Source organism: Ursus maritimus, unplaced genomic scaffold (genome assembly GCF_017311325.1).
Source record: "Ursus maritimus isolate PB19 unplaced genomic scaffold, ASM1731132v1 scaffold_33, whole genome shotgun sequence".
Taxonomy (NCBI): Eukaryota; Metazoa; Chordata; class Mammalia; order Carnivora; family Ursidae; genus Ursus; species Ursus maritimus.
The window spans coordinates 8,176,642-8,198,892 of NW_024425897.1; the positions used below are offsets into that span (position 1 = coordinate 8,176,642).

At 41.9% G+C, this 22,251-nt stretch overlaps 1 protein-coding gene across 5 annotated transcripts in view; it reads right to left on the reverse strand.

The window, feature by feature from the left end:
• Positions 1-22,251, reverse strand: part of PITPNB (phosphatidylinositol transfer protein beta) — a 71,212-nt gene that overhangs the window by 25,478 nt on the left and 23,483 nt on the right. For all 5 annotated transcript variants that reach the window (XR_005831667.1, XM_040619664.1, XM_040619661.1 and 2 more), the window contains one exon: positions 4,161-4,238. Coding sequence is in view for 4 of the 5 variants with exons in the window: in XM_040619664.1 (XP_040475598.1) it covers positions 4,161-4,238 (78 nt within the window). In the remaining variant the exon portion in view is untranslated. The remainder of the gene's footprint in view (positions 1-4,160; positions 4,239-22,251) is intronic.

A 22,251-nucleotide genomic window follows, 5' to 3' on the forward strand; every position in this document is an offset into this window, starting at 1 on the left:
ACCAGAAACTAATAATGAAACCTCTTTATGCCACCCACTGTAGGTTTTTGGAAGTGAGGTTATAGGGAGGGGACACATTTTAAATGTCTTCACATCCTTCCTGGAACTCACAGCAATGTCTAGATGAAGGGAGGAGAGTACCCTCAAGTCTCTGTCTTTGGGGGACTATCAGTGCTCACCAGCCTCTTGAGGACTCTCTGGGCTGTTTTCTTGCCAACCTCTATCTCAAAGAGCTTTCCACAACTGAGCTGTAACTTCTCCCTCATCCCCACTTCCATTCTTCATCCCTAGCCAACAGGACCTTGAGGTATCTTTACTTCAGGCCACTGACAAGCAAGGCTCTCACCTTCTTTCCACAGATGTGAGGCGGGAGGAGAAAGGAGTCTTGGTAGCAGGGCAGGAAACTAATTACCGTCCCTATAACCCACAAAGATGGCTGCCCTCCACTAGCTTGAAGGATCCAGAACAGCCTTTCTGGTAATTCTAAAACGAGCCTAAACCACGATTAAGCAGGTAAACAGCATGACATAATGTTGCGAAAGCTCCAACTGCCAGAGCTTTTACTCCAGAGTGGAATCAGAACATTAACAGGACATGCCTTTATGGTTAGAAAGAGCATATAATACACATATAAAGATAACATAAAAAATCCCACTTTCTAGGTCAACATCTTCATTTTTTTTTTTTTTAAAGATTTTATTTATTTATTCGACAGAGATAGAGACAGCCAGTGAGAGAGGGAACACAAGCAGGGGGAGTGGGAGAGGAAGAAGCAGGCTCATAGCAGAGGAGCCTGATGTGGGGCTCGATCCCATAACGCCAGGATCACACCCTGAGCCGAAGGCAGACGCTTAACCGCTGTGCCACCCAGGCGCCCCTCAACATCTTCATTTGACCTGATTCCCTGTACCCCAATGTTCAGACACTAGATGAATATTATGAGACATGTCAAGCACTCTAAGAGCTAGATACTTTGGCAAAGCCTCCTACAAAGACCTTTACAGGCCTAATTATTAACTCTCTTATATATGTAGACACAGAAGCTTAAGTCTTCATGAGGCGTCTGGGTTAAATGAAGAAAGAAATGAGGCCTTGCCATAGGATAAAAATGACACCATAATCTTCAAAGACGGTGTTTCAATTTGTTAAAATGACAACTCTTCAGACGAGGTAAACTGGAAAGCTAAAGGAATCCACATGTACGTTGTTTTTGATAAACCATTAGAATAGGCAGTCATACCAACGTCATAATACACACAAAGCCCTCAAAACCAAAAGAAACCAAAGCGTCTACACACACACGAGAAATGTGCATGCAGTGCTATAAAGAAATAAACATTTAAATCCGTAAGAAATACACAAATCTACCTTGAAGCAAAAATCTTTATCAGGCTATAAATCACTCTATTAGTATGCACAGAATCACTTAAATATTGAACCCTACATAACAAAATAGAATTCATGTGCTCAGATTCTAAGAATTATCTTTTCAAAGGGCAAATGAGTACATAACTAAGGCCCACATCTCTGGGTCTGTAGTTTTCAAAAAAATAAAAGGTATGTATCATATCACAGGGGGAAAAAAAAAAGTCTGTACTCTAACCCAATTGGAAAATATGAAAATCATCCCCATGATCCCCTGCTAGCAAAGACTCCCTAGCCTTTATGTGGCCTCTGCTTTACAGCTGACTCAAGCCAAGCACTCATTAAACACACGTAACCACAAGGGGTAAGGACACGTGAGTCAAGATGAGTTTGATAACCCCCAGATACTAGAATGAGGAAAGCCCTGGATACTAGACAGAGACAAGGAATCACTGTGTCACAAATAGCGTAGCTCATGCATACATGTAATCAACCCCAAGATATGATGAGGCTTTTCATTCCCAAAGACCAAAGCTTCCTCTGCACTGAGAATGTGACATTCATTACTTCATTCCGTCCTGGCAACAACCTTCTGAGGCAGTTACAATGTCCCTCCCATTTTAGAGATGTGGAAACCCAGGCCCAGAGCAGGGATTAAGTTACTGAAGTCACAACTTGTGATACATGGGATAAGGGAATGGATTTCACCCACAGACTCCCTGACCACTGGAAATGTACCACTGATAGTAACAGGAATTAACAAATTCTGGCAAATACCACGAATAGAGAGAGCCACATAAGTGCCTTGAAGCAACAGGGCATAAAAGACGCGATGGTGACAGGGGAGTCACGGGCTTCTGAGTCAGAAACTGCTTTGTCTCCACGCATTACACATCTCTGTGCCGAGCACTGAATCAAGCACTATGGAAACGGGAGATGTCCTGCTGTTTCTCCTACAACTATTATCTGTGCTTCTCTGACCAAGTTTCTCATCTATATAATGAAGCAGTTGTACTTACCCCACAGGAAGGTCGTGAAGATTAAACATGACCTTGCATAGTGCCTGGCACCAAAGGAGAAGTTTCTTTTCCCCTCTCCAGTCTGGTGCAGACAAGCAGTAAATACTGCAATAGTTCAGAAGGAACACACCAGTGTGGGATAAGTAAGGAAAAGTTTCAAAGAGATCCCGGAGTTTGCACTTAGTGCTGAATACACTTCTGAATTTGTTCTTGTAGGGGGAGCTTCTCCTGAGGGGCAATGGGAAGGAAGACTGAAGGGTGAGGGTGGGATGGCACATGGAAGGTAGCTGCTACCAAGCAGCTCTGACACAGGCACATTCTGACATGCACTCTGAGGTAAGTGGGACCAGAACAGGATTTCTTCATCCTTTTTGCTCTAATTTCCAGGAATAAAGGAATAAAATAAAGGAATAAAAATCATATTCCAAGTTCCTAAAAGTTGGAAGTTAGTCTCAACCTCAGGCTCTCTCTCTATTCCCTGTAAAAGCATCATTAGTTAGCGTTAGGACTTAATGGAGCAAGATGGCCTTCTAGAAGATAGGGCTGCCTTTGCAGTGGCCACCCACCTACTGCTCCAACATGACACTCTTTTTTGGAAGGCCAGGTTAAATCTCAAAGGGGAAAGACTTCTCTTCTGACTCACTGTGAGTTCTAGTCCACAGTTAGAAATCTGCAAAAGGGTGGGGGAAATTCCTTAAAACCATTAAATGAAATTTAGATCACACATACTGAATCTGTTCCTTAATTCATAAGTGACATACATCACTTTCTGGGAATTAAAGTTAAAAGTCTCTGGTCAGGACCATTCAAATTAGAAGAATCTTGAACTGACCTCTACCCAGAGAATAAATGCGAAATTAAGATAATTATGAATCATTTCTTATAGAACAAAGTCAGACCCATTCTTCATTTTAGCTGATGGACAAGAGAGTCTGCAAAACAGTCCGACACCCACGGAGAACCACTCAATGGGTTATCTGTGGGGCTGTAATAGTAATCCTCTATCTTCAAGCAACAACTAACACCTAGATATCTTTTATCGATGACCCACAGGTGACTGGCTTCAGCATGAAGAGATTGATACCAAGTAAAACATGCTGCTGGAAATCTGCTTTGGGCATGTTTAGGTTTTAGTGTTCCCCAGCTCCTGTCAAATTAACTGTAATAACTTACCATCACCACATTAAGCCTTCTTTAAGGGTCCGTCATTTAGTTTAGTGGATATCTTTAAAATGCATTATATATCCCCAGCAATTTAAATGATTACCTTGACATTGCTTTTCCTACTCCCACGAATAAATTAAGGATGTGTTCTTTATTAGAAAACGACTACTTGCCATCAAAATTATTCTCTGATGTCCTGGTTTCCAGAATGTAACTATTAAAAGGCCAGGAACATGAGCTCAGGTGAAGGCAACTTGTTCAGTTTTTACTAAGACTAAATTTAAACTATAAACTTTCACTTAACATGGATTTTTACACTGCTTCAAGTCTCAAAAGAGAACATTACAATCCCCAAAGACTAAATCACTTGTCTCTTTTAAGAGTTATCAGAATAGCATTATGCCGAAAGTGACAGTCTGGCTGTGTTCTGTTTGTTAATACAGCACAGACTTGCTGGCCAACTGCAACTGGCTGTAAGTCCTTATCACAAATAAAACTATTTTTGTGCCATTTCTATTTTTCACTTAAACGTCACCAGCTCTTCCAGACTCGGGACCTGTCAAGTGGTCTGTTGCCAAGACTCTGCCTGTCAGAAAGGTCAGCATCCAGTACCTTCCAGTTGGGTCCCAAAGGGCCTCTCTTGGTCTTGACTGACTGGAATAATGCTGGGTCTTCATCAGCTTTGTAGTCCTGCAAAGCAAAACAAAGTCAGAGGCAGAGAAGAAACCCAGAGAAAATTCTTTAACCTTGCCAGAACAGCTCTTTGTAGCTACTAAAACACAGGACAAAAACTGATTAGACTTACTGTGCTTTTGCGTAAAAGTAGGAAAATGGTTCATTACAACATTAAGTTTTTGGTTTGGTTCTCTTTGTTTTACACTTTAATGTTAAGGCAGGACGACTACATGATATTTAGTCATAACGGTCTTGATGACCAAACCACTGGTTACTGAACAGCTATCTCCAAGAACAAATCTTCCCACATTTTTTTAATGGTTTCAACATTTTGGTACGTGTACAGTCATATTCGAGAAATACAAGGCACCTATCCCAGTCTTGACAATACCCAGAGGTAATGACCATGAGCGATTACTGCGGCTGGGAACGTAGATTGAACTACTGATCTTGCGACGTCCCCATCTCTTCCATGGCTGGGTCTGTGCCAGACGCCTCAATGACGACACCAGCCTCGCAAACCCTTGTGCAGAGACCCATAAAGTGCAAATCCCTTGGCCTGCTCATGGAAAAGGGACTGCACTCATGGCAGCTCCTCGTTGTCACAGAAGGCGAGGGAAGGGTTTATGACTCCATGATGGGACTACCTCAGTTATATCGTGTCCTAGGGGAATGGCCCTAAGACTTAGGTTTTAAGCAAAGTTGTACAGTGTGTGTCAATTCTATTTCCCTAACATCCTCTTCCGTATAGAATGGAGGAAATGAAAGAAGTAAATCTTTTTAAATCTGTCTGCTTTACAAAAGTTCTTTTGTCACTGCACACATATATACACACAATCCAGCGATAGGAAAAAAACTCCCTGTGAAGATCTCAAGTCCAGATTTAGAAAAATAAATGAGCTTTAATGGGACCAGTGAGCAGAGGCCAGTTGGTGAGTTGAAAATCCTACAAAGGGAGAGCCCCTGCCTTCTCAAGTAGAATTTCTGAGCCAGGGGCCCTTCATGCCATTCATGGAAGGACCACATACTTTGGGGGAAACGCCCAGACAAGTCAAATCTGAAAAATCATTGTTCTAGAGAAAACGGCAAGCACCGAACATACTCTGAAGTGTAAGACAAACTTTCACAAATCAAAGAAAACATGCTGAGAAGCAGCCACTCAAGATTCAACACTTAGGAAGTGCACGTGGCACGTCAATAATTACTGACAAAGTTACAGGTAAATTGTGTGAAGAAGGAAAAATGTGAGGTTCGAGTAGAAAACAAAACTTCCGAAAGGCCCCCCAACAGCGCACCATAATTACTCAACAAGCACACTTAGCTGGCTGCACTGGGTCTCGGCGCTTTAAAATACGCAGTGTGGTGCAGCCACCGGCATGAGGTCGGTCAGCATGACCCGGGGACAACCCAGAAGGAGCTGCCTGCAAGGAGCTGGAGAACTGGAGTTACTCACGTGTCCGGGCACACCAGCAGAAAGCTCAATTACTGTCAACTAACACAAATTCTTAAATTCCAATTTAGAGCCGCATCCTCAAAATGAACAACTTCACTGCTGAGAAAAGAACCAACTGGACAGGGGGGCTCGAGACCTGGGTTCACAGTGCGGAATCAGCCAACCTGTTAACGTAAATAATCATGTAGCACCATAAAACACTTGCTCTAACTCTGAGGCTTAGAACTGAAACTTAGAGACAAGCTCATTTTTCTCCAAAACCGAAAATATTTAACATTCTAACAAAATGATCACTTTTGACACCATCTCCTTCCATCAAAGTCTATTTATTCTGTAGCCACCACACGTAGAAGGCAGCACCCAAGATGCTGTGAGGTAGTCCAGGGGGTCTGGGGACGTAAGGAGAACCAACACCCACCTGGTGCTAGCTCCTAGGAAGTCACGGTCGGGCTGGGAGAAAGAAAGAGCCGGACAAAGAAAAGATAACGGAATCCCCAGAGAGCACAGGTTAACTGCCAACAGACAATGGAGGGAACTGTACTCAGAATCGAAATCAACCAACACGAGCCAAGGAAATGTATTTTTAAAATGAGTTTTAACATCATGTTTAAAGGTAGAAAAACCTTAATGCTAAGGTGTATGTTAAAAATTTTTATGATTAAATTGTAATTATCTCTATAATGCCCAGAGGCCTGGCGAGTGTTTAATATTTCATCCCGTTTAAAGGAAAAATACTTTTTTTTTTAAACCATCTCAGGTGTGACCTCACTGTGGATATGCCATTCAAAATTTTCTTTTTAATGCAAAATCTGAGCTATTCCGGAGCCTGGCATGCACTGAACAGAAAATATCACATTTCCCAAATCTGAGAGGCTGTCAGTTAGAGGATGCCCCACAACTTTATGTGCCATTAAGCAGGAACACACTCAGCCAATAAAACATGCCACAACTGGAAGACAAACCCTAATTGCGAACGTATTAAAATGTGAGGAAAAGAGGGCAGGGGAACCTCAGAACTGATGAAATGGAGCCTGCAGAACTACCTCACGATTACGGCACCAGCGAGAGTGAAAACGAACAGATGGATCAGGCAGGCTTCATCATCACACTCCTTCAGGCCCTTCCCAACCCCGGCTCCATCCCAGGGTGACCACCTCAGGGCTTCGCAATGCCTATCTGACAGATTAATTAACTAAAGAACAAGGAGCGACGCTTCCAAACTGCACCCTGTGCCCAACGCACTGCTGCAGTCTACTTCCCAGCCTCCATCATAGTGCCAGTTACTCACTGCGATATTTTCCTGAACTAAGAACTCACAGAATTACAAAGGAAAACCCAACCCTGAAGACCATCCGAGCTGCCTCTTTCTGCAGCTGAGGAAGCCACAGTCCCAACAAGGAAGTGGTATGGCTCTCTTACCCTACGGCTTCAACTCAAGCCTTCTTAGCCTCCGTCCTCGGCTCACTCTAGGACACCACACAGGAGGTGGCAGAAGAGCGTCCACAACTGCCAGATAAGCACAACACATTTCAAAACACCAAGAAGCAGCAGCAGCAGAGGTATCAAAGGAGATGTGCCTACAGGCAGGCGTGTGTGCATATAAAATACTATACGCACATACACAGATCTCCAAGGTAAGTCTTCCTGGCTTTTTTTCTCTTGACTAAAAAGCAACAAACATTAAAGGTATTATACACTGAAAACGTAACAGAACCCAATTATTAACAACAGCACCTTAACCCTGATGGATGAGGATAATGCATCTTGTCAGAACCTCAGAATTTTTGTGTGTTTTTTTTTACGTTGGCTTGAATACGTAAATGTTTAATCAGCTGAATTAAGTAGCAAGGTATTAAAAAGCAGGAAGCAGGTGTAGTTTTAACCACCTCAGTTTTGTACCTTTATAACACACATTTAATTTTTTTACAGAATCGCTACAATTTTATTGTTGGGTATCTAGTTTGGTCTTTCTGTATTTGAAAACTGGCCGATTTATATCCGTATCACAATGAACAAATATATTCCTTCATGTATGACAGTTTCAGCATACAGAATGCAACCTCAGCTACCAATTATAGCTGCAAATGAGCAATAGTGTGGAATGAGACAGCCTGCTGGCTTTGTTAGTATTCTGTCTCCTTTGGGATCCCATGGGGAAAGGGGAGGCTCTGATGAAGAGAAGCCCTTGGCTCATGGTTTATTGTGCTTGCCACCAGCTGCAGACTTCTCATCTCATTAGTTCTTTTAGAATACTGTGGGTGAAGACAGCTGTAGCCTACTTGAGTCTTCAGCTCCTGGGTATTCTGAAGGCTGAATTTGCTATACACTTTCTATAATCCTTGGGAAAAAAAGAAAGCAAATTCACTAGGCCAAGGAAATGTATTTTTAAAATGAGTTTTAAAATCACGTTTAAAAGTAGAAAAATCTTATTGCTAAGGTGCATTGTGTTTAAAAATTTTTATGATCAAATTTTAATTATCTGTATAATGCCCAGAGGCCTGGCCAGGATAAGGGCTTAGTAAAACCATCATTATCAAGTTAGGTGTAATGTCCCCAGACACTGCTCGCTCTACCAATACTAGTGCCCGAACAACAGAAAAACACAATGGTATTAGCACAAGGTAGATTCGGATTAGTGTTGATACAACTCTATTTAATTGAAAACTCTTATTTAAAAGTAAAAAAAAAAAAAAAAAAAAAGGAGGCAAGTCAAAGTCAAGACACCCTTTGGAGAACAAATAAAATATAATATGGTAAATAAATGGCTTACTGAGTCTCCATGCTGGAGCCACAGAATACATTCATTAAATTCTTATAAATAGCTGTTTTCTGTCACTGGAATACAAAAGTTGTGCTACCTCTTGGGTGTACATCTGTTACTCACTACAGCTCTCAATAGAAACTCTCAACAGAAACCAGATTCATTTTGAAGACAAAGAATATTAGTTTTATGAATCTTTTAGCACAGTGGCTGTCCCCCAAAATGCAAGAACAAAATCTGTGCTGAGCCAACCTAAACGTCCTTGAGCCCAGATTTAACTCATGATTATGAATGGGGATGTGAGTAGGAGGTGGGGGACTGGTAGGAGTTTTTTGACAGCTTGTGGAAAAATCGAGATGAGCTCCAGATACCAGAAACTGCTTAAAGAACCATGCATGGGTTACCACAGGTGAGGCTAAGTGTAAGCTGAGAAAAAGAGTGCCCAAACTGCAAGCATTAGCAACTCCTCCACACCTGCTTATAAAAGGGCACCCCCCCCCCGCAAAAAGAAACAATTCTACAGGGTAAAAATAAAAACTTGAGAGAGATATTAGGATCCTGCAGCCTGCTGTAAAATGCTTTCCTTTAGCACAAGATGATTAATTAGGTGTCTATTCAAATAGCTCAAAGATAATCACGAAGTTTAGAATGCATGGGTACTGCTGCTCAACCTAGCAAAGCTTATTTCCTCTAATCACATCCTAAAAGTAAAGACCAGGATGAGGGGGAAAAGACCAAATTAAATATGAAGATAAGTAACAAACATCATCTATTAGCACTGCCCTTCATTCTTCAGTACATACTGTGGTACTTGGAATACAAGGAGTTCCTGGATCCTATCACCGCTGACCCCAGCACATAACTAATTGGAGCTGACAAAATTCAAGCCAGACTCCAGAGGGGAAGCCCATTAAAAAAAAAATGTTTGCATTAAATTTTGCAATAGCAAGTAAAAGAGGTGTAAAGACAAATAACATTTACGAACTTGTTTAAGAAACTCATTTCAACAGTTATTTTCAAATAAGCAGCTTTCTTTCCTATTTTTAATTACATCTCCCCAAGGACGACTCACCCTTTCAGGTTCCCACAGAGCACCATTAATATAGTATAAGTAAATCTCATTAATTCAGGTCCTACCACCTTGGAATTCATAATAATTCGGACAGGGGCTGGACTGAAGTTTATCTTTGCATGATCTATGAAAAAAAGATTTGCTACACAAATTAATAGAGTAACAAGATCTCAGGAGGGCTGTTTAAACAGTTCAGAAGTGTTTTAGAGCAATTCAGAAGCATTCATTTGCATATAATTATTATGCTAATTACAAATCATTCTTATCTATTCATTAAAGCAGATTCCCAAAGGACCACTAATTGTCAATAACTTGTTGGCCTAGTTTCTGTTACTGAATGTACCTCAGAGGAACAAAACTGCATTAAAAAATATTCTCTAATTCAGCCCTCTCATTAATCCTTACCGGCTTCCCACCAATGAATCCTAAGAGGAGAATTTCTAAACAACTGCACTGAGAACAGAAATGCAGTCAAACCTAAAGGGCTGAAGAGAACACTTTTTTTGTTATCTTTTTAATCTCACAGAGACCCTGCATGGAGATCTGGGGTGGGGGTGAGGATGGCGTTGAGCATGGGAAGCAGGCAGAGGCTGTCAACACAGCTCTCTGTTAAGAGGTGGCCACAACCCAGAACAGTCTGGCTAGAGCACAGCGAGGCTGGGGCACAGCGAGGCTGGGGCTCAGTCAGGGTAAATGCCTCTTCCATTTTTTCTCATCTTATCCATATCTTAGTCAGAGGGCCAACACTGTCATGCTTATGAAGGCAGACCCCCAAAGCCTCTGGAAAGTTACAAGTTAACAGAGAAATAGAAATCAGAATTCCAGCCCTGAAAAGAAGTTACAACCAAAAGCCTAATGTGACAGGGGCACCTGACTCTTGATCTAGGGGGTCATGAGTTCGAGCCCCACATTGAGCACGGAGCCTACTTGAAAAAATAAAAATCAAAGTTTAAAAAAAAAAAAAAAGCATGATGTGACAAATCCATCTCCTACACCCCAACAGGGAAACCAAACAGTTGTGCTCTAGATGAGATGTGGGCAGGTGGGAAAGGGATAGCCCAGGGCTGGTAGGCTACTCCTCAGCCCTGCCCTCAGAGTAGGTGGGCTACCACTGGTTTGGGTAAGCTTGCATTGCATGCACAAATATACAATGTGTTTGTTACTACAACATATTTTTTATTATGTTTGTATATTTACTAAAGCATTTTAAAATGAAGATATTTAAAACTTGTGACACCAATAAGCTTTAACACATTAACAAGTCAATTTTGTTAAAGGTGCTTGTTAAACATTACATATTTAAAGATTAAGTTGCAAATGTCTGAAATGTAATATGTTTAAGAAAGTCTTAACACAAATTATATTTATTTCCTTAAATGACAATAGATGATAAACCTATCATATCAAATTCCATAAACTAAAACAAGGGGGAAAGTCCTAATGAATATTCAGGTGAGCCCTTTCCAGCAAAATGTCCATGTTGGTCTATGAGCTGACCTTCAGACACAGCTGCTCCTAAGACACATGACCCCAGTTAACCCATTAGGACTAATTTAACAAACATTAAGTAGAAAATAATTGCAGAAAAAAATTACGTTTTTTTTTTTTTTAACAGCAAAAGCAAAATCCAATAAACAGCATCATTCTTGCTACTATTTTGGGGGAACTTACTAATGTGCCAGGCACATACATTCTCTCAGCTAACCTTCCCAATGTTGGAACAAAGGTAACACCACCACTTCTGGGGGTGGGGAAATGAAATCCTTCACCCTTGTGGAGCAGAAAAACCAAGACTCAGATGCTGCTCTCTCAACACCCAGGCCAACCACCATACTTCAACTGCAAATATGATATGATTTACGTTTTATCATTTGATAAGACTCAAGTACCTGAAGGAATCTCTGCTCCCTCTCTGCCTGGAGAACTTTCCCTAAGACAGAGTAATACTGCTAAAAAAAAAAAAAAAAAAAAAAAGCCAGGGTGGGGGAGTGCTTTTATAAGGAATATACTTTACAAACAAGACTTGGAGCCACTTATGCTAATTTCTTTCAGCTGCTCAAAAATGCATTGTCCCCCCCCCCCCCCCCCCCGCCCAGAAACTGGAGCAACTCTACTTCACACCTCACCACCTCCACCACCCTCCGTACTTTTTTAAAATATGGAAGAGATCAAAAATAAACATTAATAGGTTCTAGTTGAAAAAGTATTTTGTGCAAAATATTTTAAGATTTATTTATTTGAGAGAGAAAGGGCACGCAAGTGCTCTTAAGATTTAACCAAGCATGAAATAAGGTCATCTCAAGGGGGGAGGGGCAGAGGAAGACAGAATCTCAAGCAGACTCCAAGTGCTGAGCGGAGCCCGATGAGATTATGACCTGAGCAGAACCCAAGAGTCAGATGCTTAACCGACTGAGCCACCCAGGGGTCCTTCGTACATGCAGATTTTTAAGAGAAATTTAAAAATCCCTAAGATTTAACTAAGCATGAAATAAGCAATATGTTATTCTCCCACAAGAGGGCACTGCCATCCAACTCTGCCTTCAAACACACTAGCACATACTCAAAATCCATGACTGGATATAAATCTTGTTAAGAGTTCCAAAAGTTGACCATGTAAGGCAGCAGAATGAAGTGGGAAACATTTTTACATTTCTTATTAATAAAAACTATCCTTATGTTTATTTATATCCCCTTTAAGGGGGGGAACCTCTATAACTTACTACAAAAAGGATTTCGACAGCGGCTTGCTTCACAGCATAGAAAAGGTGAAGCAAGACGAGCATTTGACAAGTGGAAATTTCGTAAGCAAATGCAAAAATCACTGCTACCTGAAAACCTATATTTGTTTTGTTTTGTTTTTCTTTTCTCCGAATTCAAGGGGCTACTATTACAATTAGGAGCTGGGTCACACGTCTCACCTCTTTCTTATGCACACACTTTAATAAAGAGCTTTTGGAGCTCTTGACATACATTAGAGATATGTTACAAACTTTGAAGATAGAAACGAATGTCTAGGTTCGTTTATGGCAAAAGGAAGAGGTACTCTACTAGATCGAGTGTGTGCTCACACCAAAGAGAACAACTGAAGCAGCGCTGGCAACCACAGGCTCTCCTTGGACTGGCTGGATCTCAGCCACGGACTTCTAATAAACAAAAGCTCTCTTCAGGGCTAAAGAATTAGGTAGCCACTGCACAGCTCTGAGAACCAGAAAGCCCTTCTTAGGAAGTAAGCAGCAATAGCTGGAACGAAAGTAACCTCTAAAACTGTAGAAAAAATGGCAGAAGCGTTTTGAAAGCTGTGAGAGATGATGAACCAGTGTTGGCCACTAGAGTTATCATCTATCAAATATTAATTTGGAAGGTCTACTAGGTTGACCCCAAAAATGTCATTTATGTGGCTCAAAAGCTGACAAATGTTAACAATTTCACAAAGTCTGACCTAATATTTAGCTTTTTCCAGCCGGATTTCATGCCAATTCTAAAGAAAAAAATTAATCTTAAAAAGATTTAGAAAGCACATTTTATGATTCTTGCATTTCTTTAAAATTATGAAGTTTTTTCTAAAGACAGTACGGTAAAGCATACGTCGCCAAGACTATATACTCAAATGTGTAACATCTGGGCACTGTCTCATGGAATGTCTGATCAAAGGAAAAGAGATGCCCGAATCCTTCCTAGAGCACCAGTAACAAGCATTGCTGAAGGTGTGACCATAACTTGCATGCTTAAATAAATTAAACCAAGTTTCATCAGGCTTCCAAGACTGACATTCAAGAAGTCTCTTTTAAAAAGAGCAATAACTAAAAACAATACACACTCATGGTTTAAAACAATTAAAAAGTGTCAGACTGTTCAAAACTCAAACAAGGGAATGGTGTGTTCAAAGTAAAAATGGCTAAATGCAAAGAAAAGCAGACCTTTATATATTCATTTACAAAGGCAAATGGGATTTCAGAAAATCAGGTGTTGCTTAGCATTATTTCTGCTCTCAACTAAAATGGGGCATTGTTCTGCCTACCAAAACATACCAAACAAATGGTTCATAAACAAAGAACAAATGGGCAATGCTAGTAAGAGCAAACAAAAAGCACAAACTTTAAAAACCAAATCATTTGCTTTGACATCACAATCCTTAAAAAGATTACCAAGGGATTTCTACAAACGGCTTCAGTGAGCAGTTTAGAAGAGCCCAACAATTCCATTATTATCTTCCGATGTACAATTAAAATGGGCCAGGGCTCTTCTTTTAGTAAAGTACAAAACTCCAAGTTTCTAGGTTCTAGTCAGCCTTCGAACTCCGACTTTGGCTGCAGCCTGGAGCCCAGCACTGGTCTGTATCCGTTGTGAGGGAAAAGAAAAAGCCCTTTGGTGCAGGGGAACTTAGCACGGCCACGGTACAAGAGCAATCAACTCCAAGTCACTCAGAAACACTTTAAAGTGTTCCCTGATTAAGAACCGTGCACTCCCTTCAGACAGATACAATTATTCCTTTATCTAGAAAAATATTTACCGTACCAGCACAGAGCAAATAGCAAGTTCCAATAGATGTTTGCTCAGTGAACATATGAGAAAACATACGAGCGGTGTTCTCTTAAGTGCCCAGACCAAAAGACATCTTAGGGGCTCCAATCCTTTTATTATTCTATTGCACATATGCAAATTTCAAAATATCCCAGAGTCTAGTGGTTATGGGAGGACGTGATCAAGGCCACTGATGAAACTGCTTTTTCGTGGAACCAGGGAAGATGCAAAGAAGAGCAGGTGATTGTTTTAAATAAATTAAGCATGCTCTTACTTAATACACTGTAAAGGAAGGAACACAACAGGGTGAGATGATGCTCTAGAAAGACAAAAATCAGTCAGCAGCCCTGCTTTTGAGTCCCCAACTTCCTTTTCCAGCGTTTATGTGGTTTAGAGAAGTTACAGCACTTCCCCTGGGCTCAAACTCCTTAACAGTAAAAACAAAGGTTGGGGTGAATGTTTTGGATCCTGGCCTACAACTGAGATTCCTTCCGCTTTTAAAATCTGCGAGGAGTGCCCACTGTGCAATCTTCACCATGTATAGTGTACTAGAGAAATTGCCCAGAGAGCTGGATGGAGCCCAGAGTACCATCCAGACACTGACCACGGAGGGAGCTAAAAATCTGCATTTCTAACAAGCTGTCCCTGGGCAGACCTAGCTTGAAAGGAAAGGGCCTCAAGCATTTTGGCTAGAGTCCTAGCTAAGGCTCTGAGAGGCAAACTTGGGAGTTGTCACAATGCTCCCCAGAGGGCCACAGGAACCCTAAAAAGAACCTCTTCACTTCTAAGCAATGTTCAGAGAACCGGACCTGTGGGCAGATTCAGCCACAACTGGGATTCCCACACTACAGACCTGCCCTTCTAGACACAGTAGGGATGTTCTCCAAAGGAAAGCAAACAAGGGGGGGTGAGGCCGAGTGGGCTGGACCGAGGGAGGCAATTCCAGGTACTGCGAGGAAGGGTGAGCTTTATCAGCAGCCCACTCCCTCACCTGGGAGTGACTGGGTCACGTGAGGTATCAAGCAAAGAACTGTGACTAGGGAGTGGAGCCACATGGTACTCCAGGAGCTCATGCTGAAAACACTGCTTGGGAGAAGGGTTCTGCTGCCAAGAGATGGCACAGAGGGTGGTCCAGAGGGAAGGACCACAGCTCAGGAAGTCTGGCTCTGCAAGGCACGCATCAGGGCTGGAGGGTGGCTGTAGCACTCAGCGATCACACTGTGGGACACACCCTTCCCATCGCTCCTCAGGGCCGGTATTTGCAAAGGAGAGGGACTGGGAGAAAGGATGGAGATTTGGGCTAAATATGACTGGGTAACAACAAGAGGGTAACAAGAGGGGTTATAAAGAACAAAAGAAGGAAGAGGTAGGAATGAAATCTGAGCTTTATCTTTAAGAACACAAGCTTACTGGGTCACTCACATTCAAAGGACCCCTTCAAGCTCTTCGGAGAAGTCCCCAGGAAGGACCCAATCAGTCAGAGCACTCTCCTGCACATCTTTTCTGTGACCCCCGAAACGAATGGCAGGAATACCATCTTCAGTGAAACACCAGTACAGCTTCACATCATTAGTATTTCTTTATTACTGATATTTAAAAAACAATTGGATGTGAAACTAACTGTATCACTTGTAGACTTGTAAGCCTTAAGAGCTTCAATTAAACATTATTCCTATGAAAACAAATTCTTGGAAATGATAAAGTCACACAGCACACACTGCAGAGGAAGCATACACTATAGAGGAAGACTGATTCAGTCCTTTCTGGTTACACACAAATACCTAAAAATGTGGTTCCAATTTCTTTCTTTTTTTCAAACCGTGCTCATTTTCTTTCAAATTACTTCCAAAAACGAAAGTCTCTCTCATGTTAATCGTGTGTACACTTCGGCTTACACTTTAAAGAGTCTTCCTCTCCTGGGAAGTGACTTTTGTATACAAATCATGAAAAGCTACTTAGACAAAGTGCTGGAGATGATTAAAAGGGGTCAGATTCACATTTATACCTTAAAAAAAAAAAAAAAGCAGAAGCAGATGTCAACTGACTCATTTGTGTATATTTTGGAAATGAGTTGAAGATATGCATGTGCATTTCATCAGGACATTTAAAGAATTCTCAACTTTTTTATTGCGGTTCTGTATCAACAATTGAGAAATTTAAAAAATCGATTCTGGTATCTTTTGTATGCTAGATAAAACCTTGACTCATTACAATTTGGTCTAACATAAACACTTTTTAATACGACAGAAAGACACTTGCTCGTTTAGAAATGAATTTTTAGAATTAAGGGCATATCACATATGCTTTATCACCTAGGATTAGTAAAGAAGGAACCATAGTAGCATTTTGTTCATTTAATATCTGAATGATAAAACTTCAATTCCTCCCAATGGTCTTCTCCCCACTCCACCTTTTTTTAAACACAACAAACGAAAGAAATGCAAATTCTTTTTGATTCACCAAACCTTTATTGAAAAGCTCACTTGATGTCATGCATTGAGCATCTTGCTAGGTCCTGTAAACACAGAGATGATGAGGTACAGTATAGTCTGGGCCCCCAAAGGGTACCCAATTTACTGAGGAAAAGAGAAAGGCTTTTCAGGAGCAATTCCTCGGTAAGATCTGAAACGGAGGAGGAGCCAGGAGGGTGTGGGGGCTCAGGGATGTGTTCTGCTGGAACGGCACACCTTCTGAAGGCAGAAGGAGCTTTCCTTCTTAAGGAATATACACCTTAACCCTTCACTACAAGGCCGCTTTCCTCCAAAATAGGAAACCTGTTTTGTATAGTGGCCAAAGGAAATTGAGTGGGGACATTTGCGTGGCAATCTTAGACTCCTCAGCTTGTTTCATTAGGCAATCATGCATCTTCTAGAAAATTACAGAGAATGGTGGCTACAGTAACAGTTCTATACAGACTTTCCAAAGCAACCAACAACAGGAATGAATAACCCATACCTTTAAATATATATATATGATTTCTGAAGCAAATTACTGTGACCCTGGGTCACACTGACAAATTTTTACAATAAATCCTTGTTCCTGGAGTTACTGTGACAAGTCACCCTTCGATTATGTAAATATGTCAAAGCACCCACTTAAATATTTAGTTACTCTGTGGGTCTAATCACATCCGTTCTATGCATGGTGAAGTTCAGTTCACAAGCACGACCAAAACACAGCACGTCTACAACGAGAGTGATATACGAGCTGTCTGAAACAAGCAACCCAGCAGAGAGAGTAAATCCTAAAAAGTAATCAATAGTCACTCTGAATTAAAATGTTTAGGGCTGTATTTGAATTAAATCCACCTGCAGTGACAGAAAATCCCCACCAGGTGGAGTTAAAAGATGCGAGCCTCAGTTCCAAATTCTTGGGTTTCTTCAACTCCCAAACTATTTCACGTTTCTCCTGCTTGAGAAGGAGATTTGGCTATTTATCCTCTCAAAATTACTAATTAACTACTTTTTAAAAAAATATTTTACTTATTTATTCGACAGAGATAGAGACAGCCAGCGAGAGAGGGAACACAAGCAGGGGGAGTGGGACAGGAAGAAGCAGACTCATAGCAGAGGAGCCTGATGTGGGGCTCGATCCCATAACGCCAGGATCACGCCCTGAGCCGAAGGCAGACGCTTAACCGCAGTGCCACCCAGGCGCCCCTACTAATTAACTACTTTTATCTCTTTTAAAGCAAGTAACAGGCAGGAAAGAAATTCAACCATTTAAGAAGTTTTGGGAAAAATGAGCTCATTCAAGAAAAACCAGAGTTCATTAACAACCCAATGAAAATCAATGGGTTCAGTCCGACTGAGAGCAAAACCTCTGGGGGTTAAGGTGCCACAGTCTGAACTTTGAGAGATCACCACACCTTCACAAGGTCTCCCTACCAAAAACCACCTTGTTGGTCCAGTCAGAGTTACCAAGCTCTCAATTCTAGCGTTCCTTTAATCCCTGAACAGCAAGTTTTAGGTACTAAAAACTGACCAATGTCATGGCAGACATCCCCTAAGATGACTCCCACGGTGAGTCACACTCCTGTATAAGCTCCTCCCCTGAGCACAGGTGGAACCTGTGACTTACTTCTCACCAAGACACTATGTATGGCAAAGGGCTGTCACTCCTTTGATTAGGCTGCATTACACAGCCACTAAATTTGTCATTTGTCATGCAGCAATAGGAAACCAATACACTGAGAAGAGGACATTTCCAGTTCACTGCACACATTTCTGACAGACCTCAACTCTTCCACCCCGTGCCCCAGACATCCAGCTCCCTCACCACCGTTCAGGAAGGAATCACTCTTCCTACTGTCTCACACATTCTTCTTGACCATCTACACATGAGCAATCAAGTACATGCATACAGATATATTTTCCCCCTTTTACAATATTATAAATGAAAGCATCCTGTAATACTTTTCTTTTCTTTCTCCAACCACATTACCTTGTGAAGGATTCCCAAACTCCCTTTTAATGATTGAACTGAACTCCCATCATACAGGTGACCCATAACATTTTTAGTCCTTGTTGATGGAGACGTTTAGACTCCAGAATGTTTCCAGTCTTACGTTTATATATTTGTCATTTCACACCGAGTAGATCAATTCTTAGAAACAGAATTCTGCTGGGTCAAAGGGCATGTACATTTTTTTAATTCCGCAAAACAGGCTATGCTGATTTACACTCCCATGGGCAATGTATATGAGTGTCTGTTTCCTCACCCCTTGCCAACCCAGGTATTACAAGTTGACATCAAATTAACTTTATACAAATTCTTGACTCAAAAAGGTTAGTTTCATCATATCCTCAGCTTATCAGGTTCACTCTACAAATACCGATGAAGTACTCACTCTGAAAAGGGGATGCATTTCTGAACATGAAGAACAAGACACACCAATGAAATGAGTAAGAGCAGAGGGGTAGATGATTCCAACATGGGCGAAATCTCCCTGGAGGAAATGGAATCTGACCTACAGGACACACAGGACTCGGACAGAGAGGGAGTCCCAGAAGGCAGGCCAGAACGAACAGCGAGCACAGGAAGACAGCAGCTTGAAAAGCGACAAAGCAGGGCCTTAGCTCTGAAGGCACCAAGAGTCGGTAGAAAGAACACTGGATTGAAGAGTTAGAATTTCCACTTCTGGCACCGGTTAAACAACCTTTAGAGAAAGTAGTTTATCTAGGTTTCAGTTTCCTCACTTGTAAAACAGGGTGGTTAGCCCTGAAATCAAACTTTCTGTAGCTGCAGAACTGCGTTCGAAGTAAATTATATAGTGACGACTAATGTCAGACAGAACCATGCTGGGACAGGGGGACAGAGGGGACTCCTCAGCTCCACGTTCTAGTCGCTCCAGCCTCACAGTCTGAGAAACTGGCAAGCTCCAAGAAATTCTTAGGACTATGCAAAGTGCAGTTCAAAAGCAATGAGAGCAATGAGTAGCTCAGGTCCCCTTCCACTCTAAAAAGGATTCCAACTTTCCCTTCAGTGTCAGATAACGCACCCGGCCCTCTGCTTGCCTACACTGCACTCATTCATGGAGTGCCTACTATATAGAGCTCAGGCACTCTTTCAGGAGCTGGAGAGACAACAGTTAAAAATACAAAGATTCGAAGAGTCCGACTCTTGATTTCAGCTCAGGTCATGATCTCAGGGTCATGAAATCGAGCCCCACATTCAGTCTCCGAGCTCAGCAAGGAATCTGCTTGAGTTTCTCTCTCTCTCTCCCTCTCAGTCTGCCCCTCCCCCTGCTCCTGAGCTCGCTCACGCTCAATCTTACAAATAAATACAACTTAAAAAAAAAAAAAAGAGCAGAATCAAATGAACAAATTAATGCAACAGAAATCCAAACGATCTAGAAAGAAGCAAGGATGGCCAGGTGGTCCAAGTGTTTGCATTAGATGTTAATTCCTAGGATAAACATTAACTACTCAAGGCCAAAAACAGATGGGGTGGAACCTAAAGGGAGTGAGTCAGGGTCAATGTCTGTGCCCAAAGTGTGGGAAGGAGAGGATGAGCAGAAGAAAAGGGCAGATCCAGAGTTCCTGCCCTACTATGTCTCTTCCCCACCTCCGCGCCAGAATGGGCGCTGTCCTACAAACTGCCATCCCCACGCCCCCTCAGCCTTCACCCAACCTCAGGCAGCTCAATGCTCTGTTCTTCATCCCCAGGCTTCAAAACTGCCCAGGGTACCCTCGCCTCCTAGGTTCCCTTTTTTCACCAGTCAGTGTGCATGTCAGGGTTCCGTTTCTACGTCCAAAGGTCTAAGAATCCCTACATGGTTATCGGTTTTACTTTCAGTATTCACAACTGAGAAAATATGTAAATAACTACTGTGACGCAGTTTTTCACAGCAGCACTAGTTACAATAGCCAAAAGGTAGAAACAACCCAAACCTCCCTCCCCAGATGAATTATACACAAAGGGTGGTATATTCATACACTGGACTGTTAGCAGCCATAAAGAGAAATGAAGTAATGACACACACCACAGGGGAGATGAAAGCAGGCTCAAGTACAAGAGGCCAACACCGAAGGTCACCTACTGCTATGATTCCACTTCTACGAATTATCCAGCATAGGTTAAGTCCACGAAAACAGCTTAGTGGTAGCCAAAGGCTGGGGTGAGGGAGGAGTAGACAGTGACGTTAATGGGTACAGGGTGTCCTTCTGGAGTGACGAAATGTTCTGGAACTGGACAGTGGTGATGGTATGAAGGTACTCATACTAAATGCCACTGAACTGTACACTTTAGTGGTTAAAATGGTAAATACTATGTGTATTTCATCACAATAAAATAAAGTACTGGGAATTCCGTCAACTTTAAAATAAGTTTGTATTTTACTAATCTCTACAATGTAACTGGCAAACAGGAGCTGCGAACACTGAAAAACAAAACCACACATACCTACTCATCTACTCCCCAAACAGTGCCTGGTGTGAAGAGAGTTCTCAGAGCTTCTGCACAACCGTGGCCAATCATGACGCCAATAACGGCGAACATTTAGTAAACTAGGCACTGCTCGAAGCGCTCACACTTAACGCTGTGAGATACTTGGCCCTATTTTACACAAGATAAAACAGGCATGGAGAGAGGAAACAACCCATACAAGACAGAATAGCCAGCAGGTGGCAGAATCGCAGAATCTGAATCGAAGTCAATCCAGTTTCAGAATATATGTTTTTAGTCATGGCTCCACAGACTCAGAATACAGACACTTCTCATTCGGGCCCAATCCCTTCTCTTTCCCCACATATCCATCCCAGACAACGTTCCACACAGGGAAGCATCCGCTCGGCCTCTGCATGTTCAGTGCCTTCCATCCGGAGCACCGATCTTCCAGCCAGCAGCACCTTTTGTCCTCGCCGATCTAGGCTCGGGTGGAAGGAATGAGACCAGAGGCCTCCAGGGCTCTTACACAATCGGCCTTAACTGTTCTATCTACTTGCATTCATGCCTGCAAACACTGACTGAACACTCATTTTAGCCTGAGAACAAGAACAAAGAACTCTTATGACCCCAGCAAAACCAAAGGTGCCTTGTATTCTGCTGAAGAACCACCTGGAATGCAAACCCATGAACCACAAGATTGGATTGTTTTGTCTGGCTGGCACAACTCTTTCAAACACCAACAATATAACCTGAATGCAATATAACCTGCGGCACCCATACTGCTGCTCGGCATTATCTTGTGACCTGCTGGTCCAAGCACGTAGGCTACCCTGACCTAGCCCATTAACTGACTCACTTATTGCTCACTCCCGAGGATTTTTCCTCCTACCATCATTCTTTCATATGCAGTAAACATGGCTGGAAAAGATACAGAGAAATAAAAGGGCAAAACAGACATCTGAATAGTGTTTTTAAAACAGAACATACATTCACTTCTGAGGATTAAAAAAAGTCCTATATAATTTCAAAGGTGGAATTATCCTTAAAACTGAAATAATGTCAAATCACAGCACAACTAAAATTTAAGAAGTTCTACAACAAGCATCCCTCATTAGTGCTCACATTTCTAATCAGGGAGGGGGTCCTAGCAGAACAGGACCCAGCCTAGCAGAGGGTCAAAGCTGGCAGTCTCAAACCCAGTGATTTCAGAGAAAAGGTGGGGGACCTTTGTTTTAGAAGGTTTACCTTTATTTTTTTTTTTTAAAGATTTTATTTATTTATTTGAGAGAGAGTATGAGAGAGAGATCACAAGCAGGAGAGGGGCAGAGGGAAA